At 39.2% G+C, this 11,996-nt stretch overlaps 1 protein-coding gene across 1 annotated transcript in view; it reads right to left on the bottom strand.

The window, feature by feature from the left end:
- Positions 1-11,996, bottom strand: part of CTTNBP2 (cortactin binding protein 2) — a 229,946-nt gene that overhangs the window by 30,036 nt on the left and 187,914 nt on the right. Inside the window, 3 exon segments of the mRNA XM_025045859.1 lie at positions 8,387-8,466; positions 9,628-9,723; positions 11,453-11,728. Of these exon segments, the coding sequence (XP_024901627.1) occupies positions 8,387-8,466; positions 9,628-9,723; positions 11,453-11,728 (452 nt within the window).

The following is an 11,996-nucleotide window of genomic DNA, read 5'->3' as shown; positions in this document are numbered from 1 at the left end:
TGTGCCAAGCAATGGTAGAGGTGCCATCAAGGACCAACACTGGGACAGGAAGTCCCCCAGAGACATGACAGAGAGAATATGCTAGAAAGTTCAGCTGAGTTTCTGCTTCTAGGCAGTGAGGCTATGAAGCCACAAGACTGCAGAGGCAAATTATTATTAAAAAAGAATTATTAAAGAATGATCTGTTCTCAATTGCACTTATGAGATGTACAAGCTTGGGGATATACAAATTGTACCTGTAATGAAAACATGTTGTCCAGATTTGCCTAGTTGTGGCCTGTTTCCCATATTTAAATTGAACATAGTAAATCCTTTCCATATGCATAGTCAGACCTTTTGACTATGAAATGACTGAGAAAATTTTTCTTCTGTTTTTGGTAATTTCTCCTCTTCTAGTTCTCTTATTTCTAAGGAACACCTATCATGCTTAAGTTCCCTTACTGTACTCTGTGAAGACATCTGTCCCCTTGTCACTATTATAACTCTGTCCTCTTCTACATTTGGGAAGAGCTCAAATTAGTCTCTTACAACAGCAGTCCCCGACCTTTATGGCACCAGTGACCGGTGCTCATATGAGAATCTAATGCCTGATGATCTGAGGTGGAGCTGAGGCAGTAATGCTGGTGCTGGGAAGTGGCTGCAAATACAGATGAAGCTTCGCTGGCTTGCCTGCTACTCACCTGCTGTGAGGCCCGGTTCCTAATAGGCCATGACCAGTACCAGCTCACGGCCCTGGGGATTGGGAATCTGCCTTAGAGGATACTGCCTTAGCCAAATATTGATGGGCTCTCATTTTACTGATTTAACCAGTCAACAATGGCCCATCCTGAGAAGACCATAATGACCTTGGCTAGAAAGCTAAGGTAGTCTCCGAAGAATACAACAGCTTGAAGCTTTCAGTGGACCACGCTTTCCTAGCTGGTTAACTAGTTCCTTCTTGAAGAACATTTTACACAGTGTACCTTTATTTCTGGTCTGTGTGCCAAGCAATGGTAGAGGTGCCATCAAGGACCAACACTGGGACAGGAAGTCCCCCAGAGACATGACAGAGAGAATATGCTAGAAAGTTCAGCTGAGTTTCTGCTTCTAGGCAGTGAGGCTATGAAGCCACAAGACTGCAGAGGCAAATTATTATTAAAAAAGAATTATTAAAGAATGATCTGTTCTCAATTGCACTTATGAGATGTACAAGCTTGGGGATATACAAATTGTACCTGTAATGAAAACATGTTGTCCAGATTTGCCTAGTTGTGGCCTGTTTCCCATATTTAAATTGAACATAGTAAATCCTTTCCATATGCATAGTCAGACCTTTTGACTATGAAATGACTGAGAAAATTTTTCTTCTGTTTTTGGTAATTTCTCCTCTTCTAGTTCTCTTATTTCTAAGGAACACCTATCATGCTTAAGTTCCCTTACTGTACTCTGTGAAGACATCTGTCCCCTTGTCACTATTATAACTCTGTCCTCTTCTACATTTGGGAAGAGCTCAAATTAGTCTCTTACAACAGCAGTCCCCGACCTTTATGGCACCAGTGACCGGTGCTCATATGAGAATCTAATGCCTGATGATCTGAGGTGGAGCTGAGGCAGTAATGCTGGTGCTGGGAAGTGGCTGCAAATACAGATGAAGCTTCGCTGGCTTGCCTGCTGCTCACCTCCTGCTGTGTGACCCGGTTCCTAACAGACCACAGATGGGTACCAGTCTGCGGCCTGAGGGTTGGGGACCCCTGTTTTACAACACTGAAAAGAACATCCACTATCTCACTTCTGCTCTTTATTGTCTCAAGTGCATTTTTAATGACGTCATTGCCTTTTTAGTTGTTCTTATAGTTCCTTACCTTGTCCATTCATCTCCTTTCCAACACTTTTAATCTTGGCCCGACCTCTACCATGGCTTTCTTGCTCTGCTTTCATAGTCTATCCCCTTGCATTCTCTAGAGAATGAACATAAGTTTCCACACTTTTTTTCCTGTTTTTTTTTTTTCCCTAGTAATTCTTAAGGTGTGTTCTTCCGAATGTTTTCAGAATAACAACTTTGTTCTGTTCTGCAGTATTCTACCTAGGTATATGTTAACTTTGTATTAGTATTTATGGACTGGAGAAACCATAGAAAGAATTTTGCAGTAAAGCAGGATGTGTGGATCATCACTGGCTTCACTCACTGTCTGCCAGGATTTTACCTGAATCTCTGTCTTAGGTCATTGGGTGGGTGGCGGGCTGGTGTCTATAGTTTCTAGTTAAACTCCAGGACCCAGCACTGGCTGCAGTGGGCTAAACTCCTGTTGTCCACCACAGCAGAAAAATGCATGAGATAAACTGCAATCCCAAGAAGCAGGATGCTCCTGCATCCCTCCCGCTGACAGTGCCCAGATGCAGCACAGTCTTCACCAAAGCCCATCAACTTCCTGTCCAGGTATTTCCAGGAGCTTTCATCTCTGAATGGATGTGGAAGGACCTGTATTGACAGGGGTGGAGGAGAATATCACGGTGCTGCAGCTGCAAAGAGCAGAGTCTATGCAGTAAAGCACATATGCTCAATTTTCTAACTGGTGTAAATCTTACTTTTTTGAATATTAGTAAGATGATAATAAGAAGGATAAGAAAAGTATTTTCCTATTTAATTTCTGGCAAGCCTCAAATAAGTGGGTCTAACATTCTCTTGCCCCAAAATGCAGTGGAATTTTTTTCTAGATTCTTACCAAAGGGATACGTCAGTTCTACTTTTCTCTGTTATTGTGAAGTTTTCTTACTTTTCAAAAGTACTTCAGTGGGAAATTGTGTGTTAGGTACTGTTAGCCTGGTGCAATTTTAAACCAGAAGTCTTGAGATCTCCAAATTAATCCCAAACTGCCATGACTTATTGGTAGAAACTCTCTAACAAGGAATGGATTGTTTCACATAAGTGAAACAGAATACAAATTTTCAAGATTTACTGAATATTCTACCCATGAGATTTTCAAGTAGCACTGCTATTTAATCTTGTCTCACTTCTGAAAACAAAAGTGTTATTCTTTACAGCCACCCTGTCAAACTGGCTATGCTTTCTTAAGATTGATTTTGAAATCATATAACAGCAAGAGACCAGCTTCATCGATGAGCTATCTTCAATTTCAACACCCCATTTGTTCTCAGATTGTAGGTTTTTAAAAAATACAGGCAGGAAATATTCAATTTAAAATTTCATTGCAAAGGCCATTCACTAGCAGTAAGCATTGTGTGTTCATATAGTCTAATATCTTTTGTGGAAAATGGTAATATATATGTAAGTGAACTAAATAGTAAATAAAGAGGAAAACAAATGTATAGATTTTCAGACTATTCATACATTCTAATGCACTCATTCTATTAGTAGGTTTCTCCTCATTTCAGATATTATCAATTTTTGTTTATGGTACTTTGTTCTATCTAGTCAAATGATACAGTTGTGTTGGTTACCATTTAAATTCTGAATCAAAAAAAAATTAATTATTGGGAGCCTGTTGCTCTGCTGAGACTGGCACAAACATGCAAAGTTATGCAAAAAAATATATTTATCTATTCCAGTGTTATCATATTACATTTCTCCAAATACACGAGATCTGAGGCATAATAAATATACATGCTCCATGCTTCCAGCAGAGGGCTCTAAAGTTAGATAGATACATAGATAGGTAGAGATGGACATACAGACAGGTAAGCAGAGTTTTAGGGCCAGAAGTAAATATTTTAAGTGTGTTAAAAGGAAATCTGTTCTTTGAAAAAGAAAATCAAACAACTTCTAAAAGGTGAATTGTAGTTGTCAGAATTATCCTCTAAGTGCACACTTACAGTGTGATATTTTTGCTTATTAGTAGAGGGACACTGGCCTTATTATCACAATTGGTACCAATCCCTTTTATTCCTGTGTCTTCAGAGCCTATTCAGGAAGCTCTTATCACATGTCAATTAACGCTTTGTGAGGCAAATGAATTCAGGATTCAAAGGGAACAATGACCTTAACGAAGGCCCAGCTATCCCTTAATTTTTTTCCCTCCACAGTGTTTTTCTGCAAAATGGAGTTTAGAGAGGAGCTGTCGTCTTCACTGTGGTCAACGTGGCACCTGTAATGAGTTTTCAGACTTGTGGCATTATTTTAAAGCAATAAACTTCACCTTTTATTTGGAGTTTCATTTGTCAAGAGTCTGAGGAAAAGCTTCTACTGTCCTGAGAGTTTTAGGCCAGGTTGCACTGAGATGATGAACTCAAAAGAGAATGAAAAATAAAAGGTCTTTACCAAGCCAATAAAATTGGGATGGCTATAGCTTAAAGTGTCATGTTATAGCAAGGACTTTCATTCTGATGTCTTCTGACATTCAATTTTAAAGTACTAATTTATATATGACTTTAGAGGCACAGATAATAGTTACTGTCAATTTTTTCACACAAAATCCCATAAACAACACTGGCACGTCCAGCATCAGGGAAGACACAAAACTGGAGTTCTTCATGTTAAAAAGGGTTTTAAGCATTTGCTGAGGTCCCTCTTAATAGGTAGGTATAATAATAAAACTCAAGAGGAATTATAGGTCACATACAGAGAAAGACACACACACTGTTTTTAAAAATTACCTTACTGAAACTGTAAAAGCCACGATCAGATTTGATTACTAACTTCAAATAAAGGTAGGCCTTCATTCATTAATACAGACATAACAACGTGGGTATCATAGCTATTAAAAAAATTAAACTATAAGATATAACTTTGGGACACACCCCCCCTTGTCACCCAGCCTCTTGCACTGATGAACTCTCGCTGCTCCAGACCTCCTCTGCGCGAACACATGTCCTACTGGCCAAGTTCTTCTTCTACTGCAGCTAGAAGAGCCGAAAGGTCCACTGGTATTGGAGCCTCCTCTTCCTCATACCTGGGAACCCGCCTCCTCCTTCCACTGCGACCTTCCCCAGCCTCGCTCTTCCACGCTTTGAAAAAGATCAGGCTGTACCTGGTCATCTGCTAAAGAAGCTAATGGAGCTCTGGTGGGCCATCTTAGATAGCCATCATTTATGACATTTGTATGGGAACGTAGCAGACTTATTTGGGGAATGTATAAAGAATAAGAAAAATCTCCTAGCAAGGATTTTTGTGATTAGCATGGCACATATCGGAGTGGACAGACAATAGATAGAAGAACCTCAAGAATTATATTCTGGGGGATTCAGAGTACTACATTTTAAAATAGGGCTCAGATTAGGGCAACCTATTTATGTATTTTTCTAAAATAATATTCATAGTCACTGAATTATTAAAATAAAGTTATGAATAAGCTAATAAAAATTGCAAACTGATAGAAAAGTTTGTTAATGCAAAAAGTTCAACTATTGTTATTAGTGACTGAAAACTCAAATTTAAGTTAAATGTTTCCTTATTAACTGAAGAATGGAGATTTAAATTTTACTTGTATTATTTTAAATATTCAATGAGAATATTTAAAAGCTACATCATTTTTAAAAAGCCCGATTTAAAGTCCTCACTCCATGTGGTTTTTAAGGGCTTTAATACATGCATTTATACAATACATTTGCACACAGTAAAAACTGGTTACTGCAATTCTTTTTTTAACCAGTAAGTTAAAAACTAGTATAAACTGATTACATGCATGAAAATGGAACACAGCCTTGGTTCAACTCTAGTTTCCACCACTTACTTGCCAAGGACCTTGGGCAAATTACTATTGAGTCTTGGTTTATTCACCTGTAACATGAGAGTCACTGGTTAAGTAACTCACAGAATAATTAAATGACAAAATCTCTATACTTAGAGCAGAGACTGACATATAATAAATACTCAATAAAAGTCAGATATTAGTAGGTTTGCATATATTACATAGATTGTCAACAATTCAAAAACACATCAGCATGCCTATAATTATTGTGGCACTAAGTACATACGTTACTCTCTGGCCAAATCCTACCAGCTGCTTCCTATTGTACCTGGAATAAAATTTAAAAGCCCTTGCCATGGTCCTGCATGATCTAGTTTCTGGTTATCTCTCAGAAATCAGTGCCAGTCTAGATACTTTGGTACCTGCCATTCCCTCTGCTTTAAATATCCTCCATAAGAATACTGCCTTCACTTCATTTCATCTTCTGTTCGCATCACCACAGTAAGTTCTTCCCTACCAGCTCCATCCCAAAGCTCTTTCTGCCATCCTTTCCACTAGCTCTTTCTCCCCTTATCTGCTTTATTCTTCGTTATACTTATAATTAGTGCCGGCCTCACGTTACATGTATTTATTCATTTCATTTTCATCTGTCTTCCTCACTAGAATAAAAGCTCCACGCATTTAGGGAGTACATCTTATTTATACATAGCTATACCCTACGTTCCTAAAACTGCCTGCATATAAGAGGCTCTCAATAAACAGTTGTCAAAAAACTGAATTAAATAACTAAACAAGATACACAAATGCATAATACCTGGTCTATATCCTTAAGGGGTTTATAATCTTGTATGAAAGAAGAAACATTGATAACCATTATAATATATTATTATCTTAGTCACTCTAAATTTTGAAGTGATTGCTAAAATGAGTGCTAATTTTTTCTTCACTCAAAAGTTAATTGTTGGATTAAAAAAGCCCTTTGTGTACACTCATTACATTGGAACTAAGGCTAACACCAATGTTAATTTAATCTCTGGTATGTCGGTCATTGGTAGTCAAACTATGTCCTGTGCCTTAGAAGGCACGCACATAAGTGCACTTGGTATATTCTATATATAATGTGACTAGCAGACATTTCATTTGACAGATCTACTCAGCAAAAGCTAATATACAGTTGTTATTTGGTTGTGATACCTTTATTTATTTTATCATCTAAACTGGTGAATGATAAGCTCTGAGCCAGAACCTCGCCTTGTACAGAGAAACTGAGAAGGGGGAGGAAGGCAAGAAAGTGGTTTCAGAAAGTGACTCTACTGAGAGCCTGAGGCTCACATTCCTGAAAACCAGTTGGTCACACAACTTCAACCTTCACTTAAGCAAAGGAATGAGATCTTCCCATTTTTATAAAACCCTCAGGCTTACTTTGATGCATGAAAGAAAAAAGAGCAAAGAGCAAAGAAAAAAAGTAAAAGTATCAAATTTAGAAGATACCATCTCTCCCAAATTGTAAGGCCTTTGAATGTTTCTATGCTTCTGTGGCTGCCTTTACACAGGTCAATCCCGACTTTGAGCCCAGGCAGACTACCCGGGGAAGGCTTTTCAATACTTCCTTTCATCAGGGACAAAGACATCAATTCATAGTTAATGGAAACAACTTTCATTAATGGTCACAGTCAAACCCATTCATTTTTTAAAAAATTATCCAAATTAAAGCAGTAAACTAAATGATTGTTTACTTAATATTTCACACCATCAGTATTAATTTTAGGTAGGTCTCACACACACAGACACACACAGGTATCAGGGAATACACAATCCTGGCTTTATCACTCACTAACTATATAGGCTTGTAGCTATTTTCTCTCTGTTTCCTCATTTATAAAAGAGGAGACACTGTCTACCTCACGGGGATGTTTTGAGGAATAAATTAGACATGTACAAACACTTTGCTTATAGCCTGGCATGCATAAGGACTGGACAAATGCCAAGTATTACTTTAATCCATTTTGTACTGAGACTTTGCTACTTTCTCTTGATAATCATACTCCCCACTTCTTCCTTTTAGTAACGGAACTGCCTAGTATTAGCATAGTAGGGTCACCTGGCAAAAGACCACACTTGCCAGCCATGGGTGGACATGTGTCTATATTCCCGTGGGACATGGTAAGAATGATGTATGTGACTTCCCTGAAAGGAAGCGGCTTACCCTCCAGGCTCTCTTCCCTCAGGCCACAATCTGGATGTGGACCAAGCCCACATAAGCAAGACCCCAGGGAACAGTGGAACCCTGAGGGAGAAGGTACACTGGCGTAGCCCTGCCCCTCCACCCTCCATGGCTCTCTCACCAGCTGGGGCTTCTATATGTGAGAAAAATAACTTCCATACCGTTTAAGATATAATTTTTTGGTTTCTGTTAAAGTGACCAAATTAATACTCTGTAGCAAGGCATTTTAATACTTATAGCTGTTTTCTTCCATATTGATGTTGAGTCCTTGTTAGGAGAAGACAACCCCTCCTGCCCAAACTGTAACACTCAAAAGTCACAGGTGGTCTCCAGGTCCAAGCAATGGACACCTGGATAACAGTGACAGAAATCCAGAACTAAGTGAGCAGCAGCCTTCCACAGGGGCAGGGGAGGAGACTGCTGGAGAAGGTAATGGGGTGAGAGCAGGGGGTGGGCGGAGACTCGCACTCCTCTAAACGTAACAATGTGCCAGTGCCAGGGACAGGAGTGTAAGACTCCACTCCCAGCGTCCACCTACCAGCCTGAGGTAGTTCTGCAGCATCTGGAGGGGGATCATAGATGCGTAAGTCACACTACTGAGGCAGCCTTCTTGAGGACCTGTAGGAAAGAAATACACAGAAGGTAAAAACATAAATGACCAAAACACAACTGTATCTATCATAAAAGATATAAGGTGTTTGTCGAGCTATATAGGCAGACCTGACACTTGGTCAAGAAGCACCAGTGTGCCTTTACCATAGTGAAAATATTGCAATACGTTGTACTGGCTGGTAAACAGCCACTGCTCCTGGCCTCCCAAGAGCTCCACAGCTGCCCCTTCCTCCCCGGGGAAGCCCACCCACATCTCGTCAGTCATCCAGGTCTCCAGATCTCAGCTCCAACATGGTAGCTGGTATCTGCTCTATCACTGGATTCAATATTTTACTGTTTATAAGAAAACATTATTGGAGATAGTTCCAATCCTCAGAAAGTTCTAGCTTTGGCCATCATCAACGCAATCAAGGTCTGGGTTCTCCCTTTAGGTCCATTCTCCAAATCCCCCAGCCTCCCAAGTTCTGCTATACTTTCAATACATTGTTTGAACGGAAAGGAATTTTCTAGGATAGTCTCAAAATTTTTTTTTTTAAGATTCCATTCCTAAGTATGGGAAATACATGATGAAATCAGTAGCCTTTTAGAGTTAAGGGCTGAGAAACAGAATTCCTATAGCACTTACTAGCTGTGTGACCTTAGACAAAAAAAAAAAAAAATCAGACTCACTGAGCCTTAGTTTTCTGTACATAAAATGACATAAATCATTGTGCTGTTATAAGGATTAAATTTATACTTGTAATGTGCTGTAAACAACAGGGACTAGCACACAGTAGGTACTCACTAAACATTAGCTTGTACCATTATAATATTAATCATATACTGCACTTGACAGTAACGAAAGATACTTCTTTTAACATCATTTCTGTTGCTCTCTCATTGGCACATCAGTTTGGCCTCTGATTTGTTCCTAATGAGAGATGCAATCAAAATCACGGGAATCAACAATCAAGACAGACATCTCTATAGGTGTCAAAAACATGGCTTTTGAGAGATTTCCTCTCCTTAATCAAGGTTCCAACAAACACCTAATTATTTAGTAATGGGAGTCATATATGCATGGCTGGAGGAAGTGGGACAAAAACATACAGGTTTAAGAAATGGTACTTCAAAACAATCATGAAGCAAACACTCTGTCAACATTACCTCAGTTTGGAACATCTTTACCTGACAAAAGAACAGTGACCTGCTCTGCTTTATTCTTCTTCATAAAGTCCCATGGGGACTGGGTGAAGCTCTGACCTATTGACCATGGCACATTTCCTAGTTCAAAAAAAAAATGAAACGAAAAATGTCAAGAGAAGATTAAAAGTAATTCTTCTTATATGGGGCAATGCACGATCTTCTCTGTCAGATTCTAAGGAGCTTAAACTGTCAAAAGCACAGACAGAATTTGTGAAGGGTCGCGCAGGATGAACTCACTATTTTTGCTGAAGGTCAAGAGGAAGACCTTCAAACTACAGGCTTCTCTAAAGCTGTCCTGAGGAGGGGCTGAGAGAAACCTGGAGAGTACAAATACAACCAAATATTTCTAAGGTTAAGTTTTTAAGAGCAAAGCTGATCATAATCCTCCGTGATCCTGCAGGGCTTGGTTCACAAAAGCCAAGCACTTTGGATGAGACAACAAGCCCTTTATGATTTGGTCTCTGTCTCCCTCCCTTTCCAGCAAATATTCAGATTCAAGAAAAACAAAAACAACAAAAAACAAATAACTTCAAGTGTTCAGGGTAAGGCAAGTTTTTTGCAGTCTGGGCTCTCTGCTCGCTCTTACTCAGAAAGGGTTCCACTTGATAAGGTGCCTTCTCTAGGGAGGGGTTAGCAATACAAACTCATTTTCATCTTTGCCCTTCCACAGATCAATTCCTAAATACCTATTCTCGGCATGCCCCCACCACGCATGCACGCCCCACTTGCAACTGTGTTATCTATTGGCCTGGGGTTCTTTTCATCTAGTTTATCAATACAGTAAAATCACTTGTTATCCATATATTAATAGGAATAATAATGAATAATAATGTAGTTATCGATTAACAAGTGGCTATAGCAGGAACTAAACTAAGCCCTGTACCCACAAAACTCAATGGTTTTAGATCTAAGATGCTACTAGGATGCCCCACCCTCGTTGATGGGCATGGACACTGGAACCATCAAGCCTCAGAGCCTGTTGCTCACAGAGGTAAAGCCAGTGGTAGTGCATACCCATTTGTTTTTGGCGGTTTCCAGATTAGGTGGATGAGGGTTAATGGTGCAGGGCTGTGTCCTTCAAAACATGGCTGTGCTGACTTCATTTATTAGATCCTGGGCCAAACCACACCCTGAACCACACTCCATTGTCTGGGCAAAATGGAATCCTGAGAGCCATTTAGGACTTCCTTTCTTAATGAAATTATTCAATTACCTAATAGTTCTTCCAAAATAAATATGGTAATTTTAATGATCATGCCATAGATCTATAAAATTAAGGTGTTGTGAATAATTTGCTTTAAAATCTAGTGGTAATATATGTTTTGAAAGTGAATTGGCATATGTGAGAGAAGAGAAGAAAACACTCTCTACTATAAGCCGATATATTAATAGCACGGTAAAGCCCACCCTTCCTTAACTGGGGCCATGCTTTTGCAACATGGTGCTATTCAAAGCACATAGCACAAGTACAAATTTGGAGCTGTGTTCAGAACTTGCGCATTAGCAAGCAGCTGCAGTGTGGTTAGTTTCTTGCATTTATCTAGAATAGCAAGCACAATCACAAAGCCTCATCAAGGGCTTTCATGTTCTTTACTCTCTGAGTATTATCTGAGGCATAAAAGCATTTTTATACTAAAAGGCAACATTATGCAATGGATGCATTGTGAATATGCAAGTTTTTCAGAACCAGCAGCTGCCACATGTGAGCTCTGAATGTGTTTAATCAGTGAACTAAGTCTCAGGTTATAAAGCCCATAAACATAACCCCAGAAATTTAGCTTTCTCTTCATCGCAGGACTGCTGATACCTAGCATGATGGATCGCACGCTGCTTGCACCAAGGCCAATACTGGAGTCCGTGGTGTTATTAAACGTCACATCTTCCAAACTCCACCATCCATCAGAAGAGATGGCTTGGAAATGATTTGTCAGAGCTTGACTCACTGCTTTTGAAAAATCATCCCATGATGTCTGTTTGCGGATATTTAAAGCACATATTGTGTTTTCACATTCCAAGTCATCGGAACCATAGTTGCCTGGTTGAATTTCACCCACCGAAATCCTTAAGGGTATTTTAAGAGCATCTGTTGGAAGAATAAGAGAATTAGAAGTGTAAAAAAAAAATCCTGATAGAAAAAACAGCAAAACTATTATATAAAATAAGCAGATATGAACATTTTTAAAACAATTCAAAGTGTGGCTATCATATTTCTTTAAATAACATTAATTCAATGTTCTTATACTACAGTAAACTTTGGCTTTACATTTCCTCACATTTCTTTAGAACCACGTTGCTTGCTTGAACTGTTTATCTTTCCTCGTATCTTTGGCCTTTTCTACTTCATTGACTCT

Source organism: Pteropus alecto, unplaced genomic scaffold (assembly GCF_000325575.1).
Source record: "Pteropus alecto unplaced genomic scaffold, ASM32557v1 scaffold22, whole genome shotgun sequence".
NCBI lineage: Eukaryota > Metazoa > Chordata > Mammalia > Chiroptera > Pteropodidae > Pteropus > Pteropus alecto.
Note: the sequence above shows the minus strand (reverse complement) of the source record. Positions and strands in the feature narration are given on the sequence as shown.